The 23,090-nt window shown below is 42.6% G+C and overlaps 1 protein-coding gene and 1 long non-coding RNA gene across 4 annotated transcripts in view; one reads left to right on the forward strand and one right to left on the reverse strand.

Annotated features, from left to right (window-relative positions):
- Positions 1 to 13,869, forward strand: part of USP25 (ubiquitin specific peptidase 25) — a 226,137-nt gene extending 212,268 nt beyond the window's left edge. For all 3 annotated transcript variants that reach the window (XM_082245201.1, XM_082245200.1, XM_082245202.1), the window contains 3 exons: positions 344 to 467; positions 2,370 to 2,565; positions 13,219 to 13,869. In XM_082245201.1, coding sequence (XP_082101327.1) covers positions 344 to 467; positions 2,370 to 2,565; positions 13,219 to 13,391 — 493 coding nt within the window. In that variant the 3' untranslated portion in view covers positions 13,392 to 13,869. The remainder of the gene's footprint in view (positions 1 to 343; positions 468 to 2,369; positions 2,566 to 13,218) is intronic.
- Positions 1 to 23,090, reverse strand: part of LOC309545470 — a 1,154,934-nt gene that overhangs the window by 934,034 nt on the left and 197,810 nt on the right. The gene's annotated exons all lie outside the window — the stretch shown is intronic.

Consider the following 23,090-nt stretch of genomic DNA (forward strand, 5'->3'; position numbering starts at 1 on the left):
CAGTGTATATGGACAGATAAGATAACATAGAGAAGAGTTCAGGGGCTGCTGAAAAAAAACACCCAACTGCTCATAAACGTCTGTTTATCAGCTGCAGCGTAAGTGAGGCCCAAAGAATAAGTCAAATTTGCTCTGGATAGTTGCCCGATTCATTCTTTGCCAGTCTTTCTCAAACACGCCCCCCTCCCCCCATCTTTTAGGCCTGCAAACCTGCAGCCTTTTCTCTGTTCTTACCATTTTAATCTACATTGTTTATATAATATAAAACGCATGTACCTTAACTTGCCTTTGCTTTGTGATTGCCAATCAGCGAGTAGTTTTAGATGTGTGTTTTTGGTTTCAGCTATGTTGAAGCAGTGCTCTACCTTATCTTTGGCTACCAGTATAACAAGGAGCTGCTGTCCAGAGGCCTGTATAGAGGACACGATGAGGAGCTCATATCACATTATCGCAGAGAGTGTTTGCTGGTAAGTCAGGACAAATGTTTGAGCTTTGTGTTCTGTTCTCTGAATGTAGCACCAGATGGACTGCACTGAGAACTGGGACCTAGATAAAAGGTTTCCAGCCAAGGCCAGCTCCTCTAACCCACTGTGTCTTATATTGGACCCAAAGTGTAAATCTAACAATACACAAGACTGTTCAGTGTCTCTGAAATCTACTAATAATTATGTAATACTTATTATTGTAATATAATTAAGTAAGGACTTGTCTGCCTAGAGGCAACTGTCGAATAATAATAATGTAATACGATTATAAGGTGCAGCTTTACTAAGAATATCCATTCTCCGTCCACTGTGCCCCAACCTATATTGGCCATAAAGACCTCTGGTCTGCAAGGAAAATACTTTCACCCTTTTCTGATTTTCAGCAGGTAACTGCTTCTGGATCTAAGTAATAGTTGTAAGTAGACAGAAGCAGTGATTGGCTGTTCAGGCTGAAGCAACTAGTCATTTCCTAAGCATCACAGATCCTGGCCTTTGCTCAGACTTTGAAACCGCAAGCAGGGAAATCTCCAGTTATTTGGATGCAGACTGAAAGTGGTTGTAAACTATCACATATACCCAGTGAAGTGACTGGCCTCAGGTGATACACAGGGATGAACAAATCCTCCTGCATAAGCTGTACCTGTTTATCCGCAGTCTTCTTCTCTACATCTGTTCACAGTCCAGAATTTATAAAGCTTGTCTGAGCTGCCAGAACAATGGGGCCGAGAGCTGAAGTTACACACTGCAGAGCTCAGTGAGGAGAGCTCTAAGAGCTGGTTGGAGGGAAGGGACACGCCTCCTTCACACAAGAACATAGCTGAGGCTGTCAATCAGCTGGAGCTCCCTCCTATGTTACATTCTTTCTCTTGCTGTCAGGAAAACTTGTCCAAAGTGATTATTGCAGATAGCAGAGGAATGAGGCAGCAGACAGAAATGCCAGTGCTCTTATATAAAACATTTACACACTATGGAGGGATATGCTTTGTTCATATTTAATGTCTGAGGTTTACAACCACTTTAAAGCTCAACTCCAAGAAAAGTTGATTTTTAACGTTAAGGTTTGGCCGGCATGGTTACACTTAAAGATTGCTATGTACTATCTAGAGCAGCGGTCTTCAACCTTTGGCCCTCCAGTTGTTCAGGAACTACAATTCCCATCATGCCTTGTCATGTCTGGGCATGTCAGAGTTTTATAATGCCTCATGGGATGTGTAGTTCCACAACAGCTGGAGGGCCGTAGTTTGAGAATCCCTGCTCTAGAGGGTTGAGGAAAGCTCAGATTGTCAGTGGTAATCCATTCCCCAATACAAGCAGAGCTGTGATCTTGAGGACAGATGTGCAGTGCTTTTACACCTCTTAAAGTGACTATAGCTGGACGCTCATTCGGTACCTCCTCCATTCACAAAACGGCTTGTATACTTTAAATGAGCAGATGTTTTGTGATTGAATGAGGGTAGATCATGACATTCATCCTCCCTTCCTCCACACCTTGTGCATTCACAGAATGTGTTCTATTCTTTGAAAAGAATACAACTTGTTTTGAATAGAGATGGTGTGGAGCGAGCGATCTGCTTTACTCACTGTAATAGACAGGAAGGCAGTGCAGCACAAGCCAGGTGATAACAGCTCAGCCTGTATGGGGAATAGATTACAACTGACAATTTGAGCATCCCCAGCAGCTCTCTGGATGTTACATGGCAATCATTAGAGGTAACAATGCTGGCTCAATCTAACTTTAAAGGTACCAATTTTCTGGAGTTCAGCTTTTATACAACTTAAAGGTGGCTATACAAATATTGTTAGTAATGGTTTGATGAAAACGATCTATCTACACTACATTATAAATGGGGCTACTTGTTTCATCTCTCTTTTTTTATCTTGAAGAAACTAAATGAGAAAGCGGCAGTCATGTTTGAGTCTGGAGAGGTAGAGGAAGTCTGTAATGGCCTGACTTTGATGAATGAACTTCTGGTACCGTGCTTGCCCATGCTGTTGATTGATGAAATGGAGGAAAAGGATATCATTGCTGTGGAAGACATGAGAAATCGCTGGTGTTCATACTTGGGACAAGAAATGGAGCGTAAGTACCCAATACTAAATAGTTTGCCATATAAAGAGAGTTACTGGTGTATCCTAAATGATACCTTAAAGCCTCTTCTTTAACCACCTCAGACCCACGCTATAGCCATAAGATGGCTGCAGCACGGTTCTCTTATTCTGGGAGGGTATCCATGGATGTCCTTCCAGAACCACGCTCCCGCTTAGCCCCTGGTGCTTGGATCCGAACCCTCTAGAACAAAACTGATCGTGGTAAAGGACCAATCACAGTCGCCCTTTACCATGTGATCAGCTGTGTCCAAATACAGTTGATCACATGTAAACAGACTCACCGGTGATCGGCATTCCTTTCCTCATACACTGATAAAGCACGAGGAGAGTCCGTAACCGGCAACTGTGACAGGGGACGTTTGATTATCGGTGCCACCTATTTGTGCCGCTTTATCAGCGAAGAAGAAAAATTTATTTGCAAACTTTTATAACAAACTAAGAAATTTTTTTTTTTCTTTTTTCAAAAGTTTTGGTCTTATTTCTTTTGCTTAGCAAAAAAAAACAAAAAACAGTGGTGATTAAATACCACCAAAAGAACGCTCTTTTTGCCTTAAAAAAATTAATTCATAAGGGTACAGTGTTGCAAGTCTGCTCTATTGCCATTCAAAGTGCGACAGCACTGAAAGCTGAAAATTGGCCTGGGCAGGAAGGGGGTAAAAAAATAAAAAGCTTGTCTCCTGCCAGTATACTGCAGAGTGCGCCTTGCTCTCTGTAGGGAAACCGTGGTCTCTCTGCAGAGAACTGATACTCTGTGCTGAGGTAAATCCATAGCTCTCCAATCATAGGGGAGCATTAGCTTTGCTGCTTGTAGAGCTATAGGTCTGACTCAGTAGGCGGTGGGTCGACCTCCTGAAATGAGTCCACCGCTTCTGTACAGAGAGAAAGGGTCTACCTCTTCAGGTGCTGGCCGAGGGCACATTTTTCTGATCATGCTATGGTTGCTTTAGAAGGAAAGTGTAAAACATTGAACAACTTTTGATGCACCACAAATGTATTCAGCAGATTTAAACTGAAAATGTAATTGGGTTTTAAATGAGCCTGTCATCAGTATAGGATGATTAAGTTTGCATAATTATAAGTTCACCTTTAGTAACATGTTACCTGTATTTAGAGTGTAACCTGTTATAATGCAGCAGCCCCCCTCACCCCCATTGTGACAGTGGGCAGTAGTTCCTCTCCCCCGCAGCCACTGACGCATTTTAAAATCGGCATGGCTGTGTATGACTCTGCCTGAACAGCTGCGTTTTTCTGTTATAGGAATCTGTGAATGTAAGAACTACAGGTCCCATCTCTCACTGCCGCATATAGCTTGTAGTTTTTAATAGACTGTGAGGACGCTGATAGCCCTCATAGTCCATTTACTTTTCCTGCACCTCTAAAAACTGTTGGCCCGTACAGAAGTGCTGGTAGAGCAATTTGCAACTAATAATGTTAATTGGCAATGGGTTGGTAACATAATATAAAAAGCTGTTTCTAAAAATTTCAGAACGTTTTGGAATGTAAAATTGCAAAGACTTTAACCATTTTCAGTCCCTGCAAATTCTGACCGTTCTCACACATGTAAAAATCTGCATTTCTCACTAGAAAATTACCTAGACCTCCAAACGTGTGTGTGGGTGTATGTATGTATATATATATATATATATATATATATATATATATATATATGTGTGTGTGTGTATATATACAGTATCTCACAAAAGTGAGCCATTAATGTCTAAACTGCTGGCAACAAAAGTGAGTACACCCCTAAAGTGAAAATGTCCAAATTGGGCCCAAAGTGTCAATATTCTGTGTGGCCACCATTATTTTCCAGCACAGCCCTAACCCTCTTGGGTATGGGGTTCACTAGAGCTTCACATGTTGCAACTGGAGTCCTCTTCCACTCCTTCATAACGACATCACAGAGCTGGTGGATGTTTGAGACCTTGCGCTCCTCCACCTTATGTTTGAAAATGCCCCACAGATGCTCAATAGGGTTTAGGTCTGGAGACATGCTTGGCCAGCCCATCACCTTTACCCTCAGTTTCTTAAGCAAGGCAGTGGTCATCTTGGAGGTGTGTTTGGGGTCGTTATGTTGGAATACTGCCCTGCGGCCCAGTCTCCGAATCGAGGGGATAATGCTCTGCATCAGTATGTCACAATACATGTTGACATTCATGGTTCCCTCAATGAACTGTAGCTCCCCAGTGCTGGCAGCACTCATGCAGCCTCAGACAATGACACTCCCACCACCATGCTTGACTGTAGGCAGGGCACACTTGTCTTTGTACTCCTTACCTGGTTGCCTCCGCACACGCTTGACACCATCTCTGAACCAATTAAGTTCATCTTGGTCTCATCAGACCACAGGACATGGTTCAAGTAATCCATGTCCTTAGTCTGTCTACAGCAAACTGTTTTCGGGCTTTCTTGTGCATCATCTTTAGAAGAGGCTTTCTTCTGGGACGATAGCCATGCAGACCAATTTGATGCGTGAACGGCGTATGGTATGAGTACTGACAGGCTGACCCCCCCCCACCCCTTCAACCTCTGCACCAATGCTGGCAGCACTCATTCGTCTATTTCCCAAAGACAACCTCTGGATATGACGGTCTTGGCCACCATGCTGTAGCTCAGTTTCAGGGTCTTGGCAATCTTCTTATAGCCTAGGCCATCTTTATGTAGAGCAACAATTCTTTTTTTCAGATCCTCAGAGAGTTCTTTGCTATGAGGTGCCATGTTGAACTTCCAGTGACCAGTATGAGAGAGTGAGAACGATAAAACCAAATTTAACATACCTGCTCCCCATTCACACCTGAGACCTTGTAACACTAACGAGTCACATGACACCGGGGAGGGAAAATGGCTAATTGGGCCCAATTTGGACATTTTCACCTAGGGGTGTACTCACTTTCGTTGCCAGCGGTTTACACCTTAATGGCTGTGTTGAGTTATTTTGAGGGGACAGCAAATTTACACTGTTATACAAGCTTTACACTCACTACTTTAACCACTTCCCACCCGCCCTATTACAAAATGACAGCGGGAATGTGGTTGTGTTATCCTGACCGGACGTCATATGACGGCGGCAGGATAACACAGCTCTGGGCGCCCCCCGGGGGCGCGCAGAGCGGCGATCGGTGATGCGAGGTGTCAGTCTGACACCCTGCATCTCCGATCTCGGTAAAGAGCCTCTGACGGAGGCTCTTTACCATGTGATCAGCCGTGTCCAATCACGGCTGGTCACATAGTAAATAGGAACAGCCGTTGATCGGCTTTCCTTAGTTCGTGCCTGACAGGCACAAGCAAAGGAGTGCCGATCGGCGGCTCCCCTGACGGGGGGGGGGGGGGGGGGTGGGTTGGCACTGGTAATCAGATCATTGATTACCAGTGCAGACCCTCGGGGGGGGGGGGGGGATGCCACTAGATCCACCAGGGATGCCCACTATGACCCCAGGGATGCCCACTATGGCCACCAGGGATGGCAATCAGGGCTCAGGGAGCCCCCCATTGCCCTCCCCATCAGTGATGCCCACCAGTGTCCTCCCTATCAGTGCTGCCCACAAGTGCCCATCATTGCCATCCTTTAGTGTCGCCCACCAGTGCCCATTATTGCCCACCAGTGCCGCCTATCAGTGCCCATTAGTGCCCATCAGTGCCCACCAGTGCCGCCTATCAGTGCCCGTCACTGCCACCTATCAGTGCCCATCAGTGCCACCTATCAGTGTCCATCAATGCCGCCTATCAGTGCCCAGCAGTGCCGCCTATCAGTGCCCACCAATGCTGCATATCTGTGCTACCTATCAGTGCCGCATATCAGTGCCTATCCGTGCCGCCTATCAGTGCCACCCCATCAGTGCCTCCTCATCAGTGCCTGTCAGTGCAGTCTCATCAGTGCAGGAAAAAAATTATTTATTTACAAAATTGTATAACATAAACAAAAAAAACTTTTTTTTTTTTTTTTTTCAAACTTTTCAGTCTTTTTTTATTTGTTAAGCAAAAAGTAAAAATCGCACAGGTGATCAAATACCACCAAAAGAAAGCTCTATTTGTGGGGGGAAAATGACATAAATTTGGTGTAGGTACAGTGTTGCATGACCGCGCAATTGTCATTCAAATTGCAACAGCGCTAAAAGGGGAAAATTGGCCTGGGCAGGAAGAGAGGGAAGTGCCCTGTATTAAAGTGGTTAAATTGTAGCAAAGTGTCACTTTTTTGAGATACTGTGCGGTAATTTTTTTTATTTTATTTTTTTAAGCAGAGACCCTGGAGAATAAAATGGTGGTTGTTGGAATTTTTTATGTCACAATATTTGTGCAGCGGTTTATCAATTGCACATTTTCAGTAAGAAATACAATTTTAATGAGTTTAAGTGAACACAAACACAATATAATTCCTAATTCTTTGGTTAAATATTAAAGATGATGTTACACCAAGTAAATGGATACCTGACATGACACTTTAAAATTGTGTTCGCCCATAGGTGACACTTTGAAAGCCTTTTACAGATTAGCAGTTTTGAGTAACACAGGAGGTCTGCCGCTAAAATTATTGCTTGTGCTCATACATTCATGGCAACACCACATGTGTGGTGCAATCGCTGTTTACATAGGCATGTAGAACTACCTGTGCGCTCCCATTTATGCATGAGAAAGGGTGCTTTAAAAAAAAAAAAATATATTTTTATTTTTTTTTTTTTTACACTGTCCCCTCCACTGCCTGTAAAAGTGATCAAGAGGCTCTAAAGCTGTTTGGATTACTTTAACCTTGTAGCAAGCCGCTGACACTAAAAAGAACTGCTGCAGTGATAATCGAGATATCACCCTTCCTGTCCAAGGATATGTATGTAGATACGGCGGACGGGAAGTGGTTAAATATATAATCATTTACAGTAAATAATATCAAAAGATTTTGAGAATCTAGAGAGATCTCTGTGCCCAAGGCCCAAATGCAATCCTCAGACGGCACTGTGTTAAAAACAGGCAGGATTCTGTGATGGACATAACTGCATAAGCTCAGGAATACTTCCAAAAATCACTGTCTGTGAACACAGTTTGCCATGCCATCCAAAAGATGCAAGGTAGAGCTCTATCACGTAAAAAAGGAGCAATATCTGAACATTATCCAGAAATACTGCTGTTTTTCCTGGGGCCAAAGCTCATTTAAATTGGTCTGTTGCAAAGTGGAAAACTGTTCTGTTGTCAGATGCCCCGGAAGATTTTACCCCCTTCCTGACCAGGGTTTTTTTTGCGATTTTTTTACTGCGTGACTTTAACGGACAATTGACATCCTTTTTTTCCCACAAACAGAGCTTTCTTTTGGTGGTATTTGATCACCTGTGCGATTTTTTGATCATGCGCTATAAACAAAAAAAGAGCGTAAATTTTGCAAAAATAACAATATTTTTCACATTTTTTTAATAGAAAATTCCCAAATAAAAAAATGTAAAAATCAAAATTTTTTAACATTTTCAGCCAATTTGTTTTATGCTACATATGTTTGGTAAAAAAAATTACAAAAAGCGTATTTTGATTGGTTTGCGCAAAAGTTATCACGTTTACTAACAAAGGGAAAGATTTTTGTCATTTTTGGTGTTTTTTTTTTTTTTTAACGAGTAGTGGCGGCGATCTGCGATTTTTTTTTTTTTTTTTTGCGGTACTGCGACATTGGGGCGGACAGATCGGACCCTTGACTGACATTTTTGACACTTTTGGGGTTACCAGTGACATTACTGCAGTAATCAGTGCTATACATATGCACTGTTACTGTAAAAATGACCCTGGCAGGGAAGGGGTTAACTGTATTGGAGAGGGAGGGGTTAAGTGTGTCCTAGGGGCGTGTTTCTAACTGTGATGGGACATGTCTACTATTGTAAAAACAGAGATCAATGGTTCTACATAGTAGAACCGTCTGATCTCCATTTTTACACAGGGGAGAATGACAGGCAGCTTGTTTACATTAGCCGCCTGCCTTTCTCCCTCTCTACCGACGATCGGCGAGTGACCAGAGGACATCTGGTCCGCCGGTCACACGCACTGACTTCTTGGTGAACGAGCCGCGGCGGGCGCGCGCTCGCCCGCTATTGGCTCACAAGCCGGTGACAGGCTAGTGACGTATATATACGTCACTTTGCCTGGCCGGGGCTGACTGCCGCAGTATATTTACTTGCGGCGGTCGGCAAGTAGTTAAAGAGGAGAAGAACCTTGCGACTTACCAACGCTCAGTCCAAAAGCCTGCATCTCTGAATGTATGGGGGAGCATTAGTGGGTATGGAATGGGCAGTTTGCACATCTGGCAAAGCACCATCAGTGCTGAAAGATATATCCTGGTTTTAGAGCGTTATATGCTTCCATCCAGATGACGTCTTTTTTTCAGAAAAGGCCTTGCTTACTTCAGTAGGACAATACTAAACTAGCAGTTAGAATCCTATTTAAAGCGGAGTTCCGGCCACAAAATCGACATCGATTTTGGGCCATCCGCTTGCTTTTGATCACCTGAAAAAGAAATGGATAGTTATGATTTTTTTTTTTTTTGTTTACTTACCTTGTCATTGAAGAAAAATATACTCACCTTTTTTCCATTTCCTCCCTCTGCGGCCGCAGGCCGCCCAGTCACTTCCTCTTTGCATTGATTCCTGGGAGCGATGACGTTCAGCTCACTTCTGGTGCGGGCGCACATTCCCTGCTAAATGGAGGGATGACACGCCCGCACCGGAAGTGACGAGCAGGGCCGGTGCAGGCGCATTCTGGGAGAAGAGGACACGGTAGAGGATGCAGAAGAGGATCGCGCTGGCTTCAGCTTCCCACATCCGAGATGGCAGCGCTGGAGAAGAAATTTTCAAGGTAAGTATTTCTTCTAAAAGGTAAGTGCGACCTGGCACAGTACAGAGACTATCCATTGTGGAATGTACTAGCCCTGACTGTCCCGGGGGTATTTTTATTGGAAAAACATTTTCGTGGCCGGAACTCCGCTTTAAGGCAACAATGAGACAACATTCCCCTCCCAAAGCTTCAACTGATCACCTCAATTCCCAGGTATTTACAGTGTTGTAAAAATGAGGGGATGCTACACTGTGATAAATATGTCCCAACATTTTTGAGACCTGCTCAATTTCGAAATTCTTTTTTTGTTCTTAAAATGGTACATTTTCTCTGTGTAAACATGTGATGTGTTTTCTATTATGAATAACATGAGATTTGTAAATCATTGCATTCTGTTTTTGTGTGGATTTTGCACAATGTCCCAACTTTTTTGGAATTGGGTGTTCTGTTTACTGTTAAAGTGTATTTAAACCCAAGAATAAAATTGTAATATATTGCAGGCTAGAACTCCTTTCGATGTGTTGGTTGCATTCGATTTTCTTTTCCAGGCTTTTTTTTTATTTGAAGATCACATGTAAACAATTGCCGGTTATCGGAATTTAATTTTCTGTTACAGCGTGAGGAAAGGAAAGCCGGTAACTGGCTATCCTGTGACGGGACATTTACACTTATCAGGACAGTGATCATCAGTGCAGCCCTATCAGTAACCTTCAGTGCAGTATATGAGTGACCATCAGTGCAGCCTCATCAGCGCACAATAGTGAAGAAGAAAAAAATTGGATTTTTGACTTAGGGTAAAATCCATTTCTTTGATGTTTGACAGACACAGCTCCTGATCTTCAAAATCATTGGGTTATACTGCCCCCTACAGGAGTAGGACACTAGGCAGAAAAAAGTCTGGCCATGTCTTTGGGCAGTCCCAGGGGGTATACTCCCTATCTCTGCTATAGATACTCAGTTTTGTTACAAGCAGTGTCAGAAGAATTACAACTCCACAGAGGGGCGGGTGCTGTGTCCGTCAATGAACATCAGAGAAATGGTATTTACGGTAAGTCAAAAATCCCATTTCTTCCTCATTCATTGATGGACACAGCTCCTGATCTTCTTAACCATTGGGTTAAACTGCCCCCTACAGGAGTAGGACACTAGGCAGAAAAACTGCTGCGCCTATGGACAGTCCTATGGGGTATACTCCCTCTCTCTGCTATAGGTACTCTGTTTATTTTCTGCCTAGTCAGGAGTAATGTTGAATTTCTTCCAAAGTAAAGTGTTTATGCTTTCCTCCACCGAAAAAAAGATGGCCGCTCACCTCCCGCTCTGACCCTGTGTTACCAGTGGGTCAGAACCAGCAGTTCCCCTCTGGGGATAAAAGGCAATCGTGATACCAGTAGACTTGAAAGCAACCAAGGAAAAATTATCCTCCCTCTCATCTGTATACCTCTGGTTATTCTCTATATAGATGTGGGAAAGGTAAAGGACAGAGTGGGAAAGATAAAGGACAGAATCTAGTACTCTCCGTATAAAAGTTTATTAACCACTTACGGGACCACTCGCCACAGATTTACGTCAATACTTTGACGTTAAATATCGGGGTTATGGCAGCAGATAGCTGCCATAACCCCAGTATTTTTTTTTTAACTGCGGGCGGTTCACTTTAACATAAGTGTGGTCCCAGCAGAGGATTCGCCATGGGATCACCCTTATGGGCGGTGAGATCCGGTCTGCTGTCCCTTCAGGCAGGAAGTCGAGTGAGGGCAAGATGGCCCTCACTCTGCTCTATGGCCTTGGAGGACCAGAGCGACATCATACGTCACTTCCTAGCAACCGATTTGAAGAGCCCATCTTTTTTCAAGATGGAAAAAAAAATACTTTTTTTTTTTCTTTTTTAGTGTAGTTGTGAGATCTTTTTGACCCCATATCTCAGATTAAAGAGGTCCTGTCATGCTTATTTCTATTACAAGGGATGTATTTACATCCCTATACGGGTTGCGTCACACTTCTTGCTACCAGGAGAATGTGCACAAACGGCGATCGGGAAATGAAAAGATCCAGGAGTCAGCATCAGGGGATGGGGAGGGGCTCCCACCACTGAAATCCCCGCCCACAGGGCTCCACTATCATGGCCGCAGCTATTTTCAATGACAAACCACTGAAAAATGTCCGCCGGATTACACAAACATGGCTGCTGTGCATTAGGCACACAGGCTACAAGAGAATGGCGGCCTGCTCGACACCATGAGGCTCCCAAGGACCCAGGAGGGATCTCTAGGACTCAGAAAATGGAACAAGCAGGAAGGGGGGGCCCCCACATAGCCAATCGCCCTGTCGCCGGCGGTGCACCCCCCCCCCCCTCCGCTAGCCCACACCCAGCCCCCACCCTAGGCTGTGGACCAGGCCACCCCACAGCCCCAGCCTAAAGGGGGGGTGGATGGGGGGCAAGATGGCCCACAGAATCCAGACTGATGAGGGGGGTGCCTAACTGGAAGGAGGGGAACCCAGGGGTCAACCAACCAATGGAGGGGCCCAGGTCCACCCCAAAACCCTCCAGGGGGAGAGGGGGACAATTACTTACCATACCAGGACCTCGCGAGGCGTTTTAACTCACAAGCCAGCCCCCCGTCTGGTGGGGTTATCTCGCGGCTAACCTAGCGCAGGGCTTAGGTCAGCGCGTGCTCGCTAGCCAGACTGGGTTGACCACTGGATCTAGATTATCCAGCCCGTCGCTCAGTCCGGCAGTTGATTGTAGATCTCACAGGAAAATTCCAGAAGAAAAAAATGTCTAAAATTAAAAATTGCTAGGACCAGAGATCCCAGCAAGGAACTAGGTTCGTACTCCTGACTAGGCAGAAAACAACCTATGGTACCTAAAGCAGAGAGGGGGAGTATACCCCCTGGGACTGCCCATAGGCGTAGGCAGACTTTTTTTCTGCCTAGTGCCCTACTCCTGTAGGGGGCAGTATAACCAATGGTTATGAAGAGCAGGAGCTGTGTCCGTCAATGAACGAAAGAGAAATTACTACTTTGTAAAATTTTATAATGGATTTTTTTCTCTTTTTAGTCTTTTACAAAAAAAAAAATAAATAAAAAAAACAGTGGTGATTAAATGCCACCAAAATAAAGTTCTATTTGTGTGGAAAAAATGATAAAAATTTAATGAGTAGTGTTGCATGACCGCGCAATTGTCATTCAAAGTGTCACTAAGGTGAAAGTTAGCCTGCTTGGAAGGGGGTTGAAAGTGCCTAGTAGTTATAAAAAATATGGCTTCTAATTTTTTTTAGCTGGCTCCTAAATTCAAAGAAAATTTGTCAAGCCCTGCTATACTGTAACTATTGGAAAGCCAATAATGTTGCAAAGCACTGAACTGAAATGTATTTTTGGCAGGATCAACGGGTATTTTTCTGTACTTGCAAAAAATGTACTTAACCTAAAAAAAAAAATACATCCACATTTTTGAGGGCTGGTGAACTGCAATATAATTTATTTTTGTTCTTTGGGTTCCTAAACAATAACTATGTACAAAAGTTAGGGTTCTAAAATATTAATAGTCATTGAGAAGATTGTTTGTTTGTATCCGGTATTTTTTTTTCTTTTTATTGAGCGTCTGCATCTAAAAAGAAATTGAAGACTGCACGTTCCGTCTACACTTGGCTAGTTATGTCGTTGTGTCATGTTAGAATTGAGAAAAGCAAGTCAATGCTACAGGCTGTCAAACCTATTGCTCTGTGTATGGTATTGCCCTTTAAATCAAAACCGTACTGTTCATTATTTTTCCTAGAAAGGTCTTTTAAATCTAAACTGACAACGTATTTTCATCTATTTCCAGCTTCTTTGCAAGAAAAGCTTACAGACTTCCTGCCAAAACTGCTGGATTGTTCAACGGAAATTAAAGGCTTCAACGACCCGCCAAAGCTACCCAACTTTTCCACGCACGAGCTGTGTGAACGATTTTCCCGAATTATGTTGTCACTTAGCCGAACTCCAGCTGATGGGAGATAAATTATGCACCTTCTCACGCACATTGTGTAGACTTTTTTTTTTTTTCCTATTTTTTTTTTTTTGTTTTTTAACTCATGCCTTCCCGTGACAAGGTTTGCTTTGTTGCTGCTATAGTTTTTAACTTTTTTATGTTACAAACTGCTAAAGACAAAATGACTGTACAGACTTTTAGCCAGACTGCAAACCCAGCTGAGAAACGCATGGCCCTCGGCTACCATTTTAAACAGAAACAATGCAACCAAAATATTGATGGCGAGACCGCTTTGCCACTTTTCTGTGACAGTATTACATAGCTTTTACCTTTCAAAAACCTCATTTTATCAACTGCTTTTTATTTTTATTTTTCTCCCTTTTCTTCTTAGAGTATGGGTTTATTCTTTGTGACAGCAGCCATTTTAATTATCTGGTGCCATGTTAGACAACGTGGCTCCTGGTAGCTTGTAAATGAAATTGAAGAATAAAGTTTTATTTATGGCTACTTCCTGTTTGCAAAAAAATGTACATTTGTGTATGTATGAATAGATGAATATTTTTGATGACACGAACAATAATTAAAAGGACAGGTTTGTAGGTTTAACTTCTTAACGCAAATTAAGCAGGAGTATTGTATGGTCTCCAAAGCAGTTAACATGTATTAATATTATTAATTTTTTTTTTACTTTAGAAATAACCGTACATTATTTCTCAAATAAATTTGCTCTTTTTATAAAAAGGTTTCAGGACTAAACTCAATGTTAGTGCTGTTGCCAATGCACAGTAGCTTTTATATTATGACTGTCTGGTGTTATTAAAGGTTTGTCCTGCGAAAACTTTTTTTTTTCTCAATCGTTCATTGAAGGACTTAGCAAAGATCAATAGATCTTGGGACTTCTAGGTTTAGAGTACCATCTGCGCTGTGCTAGGTGAAAGTGAAAAGCAGTCAAGGGGGGGATGCCATCCACTGACCCAGTACTGCTAGCAGATGTTAATTTGTCCATAAATACAGTAGGTAAGATTCGAGCCTATATCAGGTTATAACTGCTATCTAGGGTTTCGTTAGAGTGATTTTCCCTCGCTCTGACATGTTTTACCAGACATGAAGTGAGAAAACAATCTGTAACAGGGACACAGCAGTAAAAAAGCTGTAAAGTAAATAGAAGAATGCCATACCAAAAGTCTAATGATGAAATTCCCAAGGTACCTTCCTGTATTCACCCTTGAGGTCCTTTCGTAGAGGAGCGCCGCCTTGGACTATGCAGCATGGACTTATCCGAACACTAATCTTGCTGTTGGAGATCACTCGCACTTCTGTCCTGTGAAATCATCACCAGGAGAGAAAGTGAGGACAAATCTCTTAAACGGAGGGCTGTAACTGCATTGTAAGCCCAACAGAGGGAATCAAACCTACCTCTTCAGAGGCCTTACATGCCCAATACAGGGTCAGACCTAAAGCTCTGCAATCAGCAAAGCTCATGCTCCCTGATGGGAGAAGTCGGACGCAGGAGGGTGGTGTCAGACCTCTACATAGAGGCCACTGCTTTCTCATAGAGGGCAGGGAATAGATCACACACTTGGATAGAAAACCAGCTGTAAAACATTAAATAACATTTTGTTTTGATGTACTACGAATGTATCTAGCTTTCTTAAACTAAAGGAGCAGTTGGGCATTACCATTAAGGGTTGTGTTAGGGGTTAAGTATGTGTGTGTGTGTGTGTGTGTGTGTGTGTGTATATATATATATATATATATATATATAATCTGTGTATATATATTGCTCAAAAAAATTAAAGGAACGATCTTTAATTCCGCATATGGCATCAAGTCAAACTCCTGGGATATTGGTCTGGCCAGTTAAGTAGCAGAGGGGGTTGTTAATCAGTTTCAGCTGCTTTGGTATTAATGAAACTAAAAACAGGTGCCGTCCTGGACTCTTCCTCCTGATTACCTGAGACGCAGCAGACGCCACTGTCAATCAAAGTCAGTGAGCCAATAAGGAGTTAGAGGGGGCAGGGCCAAGCCACAGCTCCGTGTCTGAATGGACACAGAGTAAGGATTGGATGCTGTGGGGCAGGAGGGATGGGCCAAGAGCGCCAGCGAGGGACCCTAGAAGAAGAGGATCGGGGCTGCTCTGTGCAAAACCACCGAACCTGAGCAGGTAAGTATAACATGTTTGTTATTTTTAAACCACAAATCGAGACTTTAGTATCACTTTAAGGGTTGTGCTAGGGGTCAAGTGTGCAAAATAATATAGATAGATACATACACTTCACAGACGGTTCTCTACTGTGCACCTGTGAAGCATGCTGTGCTTTATGAATGGCCCTGCGGGTGGAGAAGGGGGGGTCGAAATTTCAGCTAAATTTGCCACGGCATAGTCAGCTGGAAGTGGGAGCGGGTTCCTGTCAAAACCAGATGCCTGCTCACCCCACCCCTTCCCCCTGAAAGGTGCCAAATGTGGCAGTGGAGGGGGGGGGGGGGCAAACAAGCAGAGTTTCCCCTTTTAGGTGGAGCTCTGCTTTAATGCTTGGTGCTGAGTTTAAAGATCTCTGGGTTTACCTACAGCTGACATATTTGAGAGCATTAAAGTAGTGATTCACATTTTGGTTAGTCTGATCCCGGATTAATATGCTCATCAGTTGCCCCTTTCTCTGCAGGTTTTTCTTTTTTGGTTTGTTTTAGGTTGTCAGGGGTGTGACATGATAATTTTTCTATACACAGCTTTACTGGCTCAGCATTGGAGCAATAAGAAGTTATTTGGTAGGTGAAGCAACTATCACCCACCAAAATTTGAAATGTAAGTTTGGTTGTACTTAGTCTTGAAACTTTTAAAAAACAATCAAGTGTAATGAGTTGGAAAACAATTGGGTATCATTTCGTTATGTTACTGCATAGGTAAGGAACAGATTGTAGACCAATCAATGAACCACCAGCCCTGTCTGGCAGAATACAGCTTTTCACACTTTTATACAAAACCTAAGAAAGAATTGTGTATATGGGACTGTCCGGGTAGTGTTTCAACTTTTATTATTTGCTGATCATTACCCAACTCCTCAAACACGTCCCAAAGTGCAGTAAAATAAGATGTCTAAATACACGTACAGTAGTCTGCATGCCATCAGCAACTTTGACAGGACATTGACCTGCCACATTTTAATAAATACAAGCATACAGCAATTTCTTTACATAGTATACAGTATGCCATGTGGTAAAATGTGAATTCAATTTTATTTTGAACTGATTACTATCATAGGAGAGCACTAAGCGATAAAAATGCCTTGTACTCTAATCTCAAGTCTGCAAAGTACCAAGCAAAGACACATACAGAGCACTTTTGTAGCTTGCAGCATGATGGCACGTACACTAGAGCAGTGTTTCTCAACTTTTTTTTTTTTCAGTCAAGGCACCCTTTAAAAATTATAGACAATCTTGAGGTACCCCAATCTAAAACGTAAAAACTTTTGTAATAGTTTTACATAATGCAGCAATATCCACACAAATAGGACACCCAATGTTAGAGGTAATATATTATTCCAAAGCATATACACTTTTTCAAACTGATACTGACTAGTATTCCAATGTTTTTTTTCCTCCCTCAGTTTTCCCCTATCACTCAGCTAATGTGACCCCCAACGCTGATGGAGAGGGGCAGTGGAAGGTCTGGCAATCCTTCATATCAACTGATGATGCCATTGGCTGTTAGGATGCCAGCAGCTAGAAGATTGTAATGGTGCACAATGAAAACCTGTGGCTTTGTGTAACTAAAAGGAAAGCTTCATCCACCTGCTGGCTTGTATACAATTTTTGGGCATTTTGCCAAGGCACCCCTAAGGAAACCTCAAGGCACCTTGGTTGAAAAAGGCTGCACTAGACTATAAGTAACAAACCAAAGTTCATTGCCAACAAGCCTACTTTATTAAAAAAATTGTGTGCACTAATTTCTCCTTTGGCCAATAGTAGCCTACGTTTAGGGGTCCTTTATTAACGAAGAGTGGTTATCTCTTGTTGACTGTATCAGCAAATATTGGTAGCATTAATCCAGTGTTTGCTGGCCGTTAAATTGCTCTTAGTTCAGACTTTAATATCTTTTTCCCAATACCTTGGCTCTTGCCCACCCTGAGCACTCTCTTTGTAAGAAGTCCAGATTCTCTTGCCCATGCACAGCCCTCTTCCTGTGTTCAAGCGGTTTACTCCCTAAAAGCTCTAGGCACAAAGGCTTATTCTCTCTATTTCCCCTGGCACCTGAAATTCTTCCCATTTTCTTCTTGGTAGCCTGCTCAATTTTAATTCTTACACTGTATGGGGGACCGGGTATCTTGGAAGCAAGTAGTTCTTGCTTCACTGGCCCTCTTCTTATTGGCTTCTGTGAGAATGTCATGCTTCGTCCCCATGTCTGACCTTGTACTACTGTATCTATTGATCAGTGACACTGACAGCTCAACTCATGATAGTGTATGCTAGTGCAGCAGTCAGTGTCTCTGATCAATAGCCATAGCAGTACAATGTCACCGTAGTGACACTATACTGATCTGGTGACAGTATTACTCTTCAGAGTAAATTTGGCAGGCAATGAGGAGGCATTGTATCGCCAACTTACCACCTGCTTCCCTTGGACCCTGCACAAAGCTCTCCATTCACTTGAAGGGGTTGTAATTATTGGGCACTATGACTGTCTAAAGTAATGGGGCAAAATCCCTGTCATGGCTGCAAAGCACAACTTGTGTGTATACACCCAGCCAAAGAGGGTAGCAGTTGGGCGGTAAAACTGCGGCTGTGCAATACCAAAGGAAAAGGTGTGGGGGGGGGGTGATCTATTGTCAGTTTGCCAAGTTGTCTGGGGCATCACCCTATATAGTCAATAGACAATTGCTTAAGTAAAGGGGACTTTTAAGTTGTATGCCACCGGGGAACCATTCATAATAAAGCAAAAGGAATTCCAATTCCTTTTATCATTAGAAATCTTAAGTGTGCATAGATGCCATAATAAAAACAATTCCATACTTCCCAAGCATCCAGAACCCTTAATACCTTTAAAGTCTATCTATGCATTTCATGGTTTCCACTGCTTCCTCAGGACCTCTGATGTTCTACAATAGAGGCAAAAAATCAATCCGCATATAAAGACATAAAAAAAATCATCAACTAATCCACAATGTACAAACTATCAACTGCTGTCCAAACATAATAGTGGAAGAAAAAAAAACCCATACAAACCCTACCCCCACTGATGACACAAAACCGCTGTGCCTAAAGGACTACCAAAGGAAAGGGAGAAGAATATAGCATGCCACCCAGCCCGTGGGAAAGCTCTATACCACACAAATTAAACCATGGCTCAACTGCAAGGCCTAATAGTTCAGACAGTCACCGTGTCAATAGACCAGAGTAGCTAGAAATAATGCTCCTGATTAAGGCCACACAAGACCAGTGCAGCCAGTAATCCTGTTCCTGATCACCGCCACACCAGTCTCAGTGTTATCAGACCAGTTTATGCCAGTAACAGTGTTCCTGATCACTGTCCTAGTCCTGTGTGTATTGTCCTCGTGTTGATGGGGACAAGGGCATCTTCCCCACAAGCCTGTGGTGGTCCTAACAAGGGGGCCCCCAGATCCTGGCCCTTCCCATGAATGTGTATAGGGTATGTTGTACCCCTACATATTCACCAAAAAAGAAATAAACACAGTTTTGACAATTCCTTTATTAAAAAGAAAAAAACAATGTCCCCCATGTAGATCCATCGTCCATAACGATGCTCGCCACATTGCCGGCCAGCGAGCGTCGTGATTGGATGATGGATCTACATCAGGGGTATTATTTTTTATTTTTAATAAAGGAATTGTCAAAAATTGTGTGTGTTTTTTATTTCTTTTTGACGCTTTTTTGGTGAATGAGTAGGGGTACAATGTCCTGGGCTTCCAGATTCCGATAAGCCCCCTGCCTGCAGACCCCCACAACCACTGCCCAGGCTTATGGGGAAGAGGCCCTTGTTCCCATCAACAGAGCCCCCCCTTGCCCAAAAGCACCCCCCTATTTTTAGGGCATTTGGCCTGGTATGGTTCAGGAAGGGAGGTTGCTCCCTCGTGCCCCCCCCCCCCTCCTTTCCTGGTCTGCAAGGCTGCACCCTCAAACAAGGGTCTGGGATAGATTTTTTTTGTTTGGGGGGGGGGACGCATACCATTTTTTTCCTTCACGTTTTTGTATTGCTGGCAATGGTTTTTTTTTTTTTTTTTTTATTTAAAGAAAGCTTTCAGCTGGGAAAATTATTTAAATTTTATTTTTTCTACTTTATATATGTCAGTTTTGCTGCAGCAGGATCCATACACTGTACAGATGCGCCACTTTATAGGCAGACTAAGGGGACCCCCAGGCACTATATTTAAAGGATTTTTTAATTTTTATTGTTTCACTTTAAGCACCATTAAAATCGTTGCTCTAAAACCAATCCTTTTTTAAAAAAAATTTTGCATTGATACAGGTCACCCAGGGCAGTACCTGGGCCCCAATACCCTTTTTATGTCAAATTATTTGCATATAAACCTTTAAAATTGGGACTGTAGATTTTTGAAGTTCGGGTTACATAGAGTAATAGGGTTTGCTGTTGCATTCTGAACTTTTTCCATGTTTGGGAGTTCTGATGCGAACTAAAACCGGGGGTGTTCGGCCCAACTCTACCTATCTGTACATCCCACTGACTACGTTTCTGTGAGACACCAATATCAGCCATTCCTTGCAGATATCTGCACTCCTGGAACCACATGAGGTGTTTTGTTCTTCCTTTCTTTAGCTTCCAGTACTTCCTGGACAGTTAACATGGCAGCCATGTACTAGTCTACTAGACTTGCTTGGCTTATAGGAAAGGGGACTACTATAGGTGTTTCTATACTAAGCTATATTCTATGACCACTCATACAGAGGCGATTATTACAGTACACTGTTTTTAATACAATTGGTTGATTTTTATGATACACAAGATACACTCCACTACATATATAGTCCATACATTGAAAAGTCTTACACATATCCCCATACTCGGTAAGAGTAGCAGAATTTGTTTGGGGTGTAACTCTAAAGTATGCCAATGCTGTGTGTGAAAAATATCTGATTAAATTCACAACTTTGTGTAAAAAAAAAAAAAAAAATTATGATGCTTTTATAGTTATTTGTGTATTTATTTTACTTTTATTCATATATTATTACCATTTTTTTTGTACATTTTTTTATTCATGCATGATGCAAAACATTTCTCATTGAAGCCTCTTCACATAATGCCAGAAATTGGGAAGACTGTTCTTACTGATATGTAAAAAAATATAAAAGCACTAGGGAAGTACTTTTTGGTTTGTTTTTTTTTATTTTGAGGGGGGGGGGAAATCTTGCATAGCTATTGATGAATGACTGGCAACAATTGTTGCAATCTTTTTGTATCTTTTGGGAAGAAAGGAAAAGAATTATACAGATGTAACATGCTTGGTATTTATATATTTACCGTATTTAGGAAGCTGGTTTCCCTTTAAATCTGCATCTGCATCTGCTACTGGAGGTGTTACACTGATTTTTATTTCTTATTTTATTTAGAAAAATGTAGTTCATCAGATTTTATAGCATGTAAAATTAAACTCGGTCGTTTCCTGCATTCCGGGAAACAAGGATTGGTGCAAAGATTTCTTGGACGCAAGTGGCACAAATTCTCTTTAACATGGGATGGAAGACAAAGGCGGGGCTGTTTCTCTAGAAAGGACAGCTTTTCAAGGTGTAGTGTGCATGCTCTCAGCTAGCTTCTCATTTAAATGAAAGGAAATTACTTTTTTATGTGGTACAGAGGGAGGAATTTTATGTTTAAGTAAAACATTTATTTCTGCAAAATTAAATTCAAGGAATAAATTACTCACCTGCGAACTGCTTACTTTAAAGCAAAAAGTTCTGACTAACTGCAGGTATCCTAAAGGCACATTACTGCATATAGTCAAAAGTATTGGGACGCCTGCCTTTACACGCACATGAACTTTAATGGCGTCTCAGTCTGTAGGGTTCAATATTGAGTTGGCCCACCCTTTGCAGCTATAACAGCTTCAACTCTTCTGGGAAGGCTGTCCACAAGGTTTAGGAGTGTGTCTATGGGAATGTTTGACCATTCTTCCAGAAGCGCATGTTGGATGAGAAGGTTTGGCTCACAGTATCTGCAGTAATTCATCCCAAAGGTGTTCTATCGGGTTGAAGTCAGGACTCTGTGCATCAAGACATCCATGTCTTTATGGACCTTGTTTGTGCACTGGTGCGCAGTCATGTTGGAACAGGAGGGGGCCATCCCCAAACTGTTCCCACAAAGTTGGGAGCATGAAATTGTCCAAAATGTCTCGGTATGCTGACATCTTAAACGTTCCCTCCACTGGAACTAAGGCGCCACGCCCAACCCCTGAATAACAACCCCACACCATAATTCCTGCTCCACCAAATGATTTGGACCAGTGCACAAAACAAGGTCCATAAAGACATGGATGAGCGAATTTGGGGTGGAGGAACTTGAGTCCTGACCTCAACCCAAAAGAACACCTTTGGGATTAATCGGAGCACAGACTGCGAGCCAGGCCTTCTCTCCAACATCAGTGCCTGACCTCACAAATGCGCTTCTGGAAGAATGGTCAAACACTCCTAAATCTTGTGGACAGCCTTCCCAGGAGAGCTGAAGCTGTTATAGCTGGAACGGGTGGGCCAACTCATTAATAAACCCTACTGACTAAGACTAGGATGCCATTAAAGTTCATGTGCATGTCTCCAAATTATAAAAGTCCCACCAAAGCTGTTTTTTTTAAAGCAAAAATTATATATCAGTTGGTCAAGACTGGGTCCCAGAAAGGAGTTGGGTCTCCCAGACAGCAGTAGATTGAGTTGCTGAAATGCAGAAAGTGTTTACTTACCGCTCCTTTCCCCACACCGCACAATGCTGCATTGAAGAGAATTCTGTGGGGGACATTTACTAAAACTATTTTACACAGAATCTGGTATAGCTGTGCATAGTAACCAATCAACTTCTAACTTCAGTTTGTTCAGTGAGCCCAGCCTTTTTCAACCAATGTGCCCAGGCTCCCTGGGGTGCCTTGAGATTTCTTCAGGGGTGCCTTGGAAAAATGCCTAAAAATTGTCCAAAAACTGTACAAACCGGCGTGTGGATAAAGGCTGTTTTTTTAGCTACACTAAGTCACAGGTTTTCATTGCGCATCATTACAACCTTCTAACTGCCAGCATCCTAACTACCAATGACATCATCATTGATAAGGAAGAGGTCAGTCGCCTGCATAGCATCCTTGTTTGACCCTGCCCTGCCCTGCCCCTCTCCATCAGCGTTGGGGTCACATTAGATGAATGATGGAGAAAAAACTGAGGAAGAAGGAAAACATTGGAATTCTAGTCAGTACCAGTTTGTAAAGGTGTATTTTCTTTGGAAGAATAAATCACCTGTAACGTTGGGTGTCCTACTTGGACTTGTGAATTTTGCTGCATTATGAAAAAAATATTAGAATCGTTTTTAAATTTTAGAATGGGGTGCCCTGAGACTGTCAATCATTTTTAAAGGGTGCCTTGATTGAAAAAAGTTTGGGAAACACTGAGTTAGATTTTGACATATAGGCGATTTGATCGTGGACAGATCCGCCCGGTTCTGCCCGTGATTCGAGAATCGTGGCAAAATGTGGGACAGGTTTGCTAAGCCATTCTTTCTACATTCT

The sequence above is a fragment of the Pelophylax lessonae genome (assembly GCF_965119305.1).
Source record: "Pelophylax lessonae genome assembly, chromosome: 2".
NCBI classification, from domain to species: Eukaryota; Metazoa; Chordata; class Amphibia; order Anura; family Ranidae; genus Pelophylax; species Pelophylax lessonae.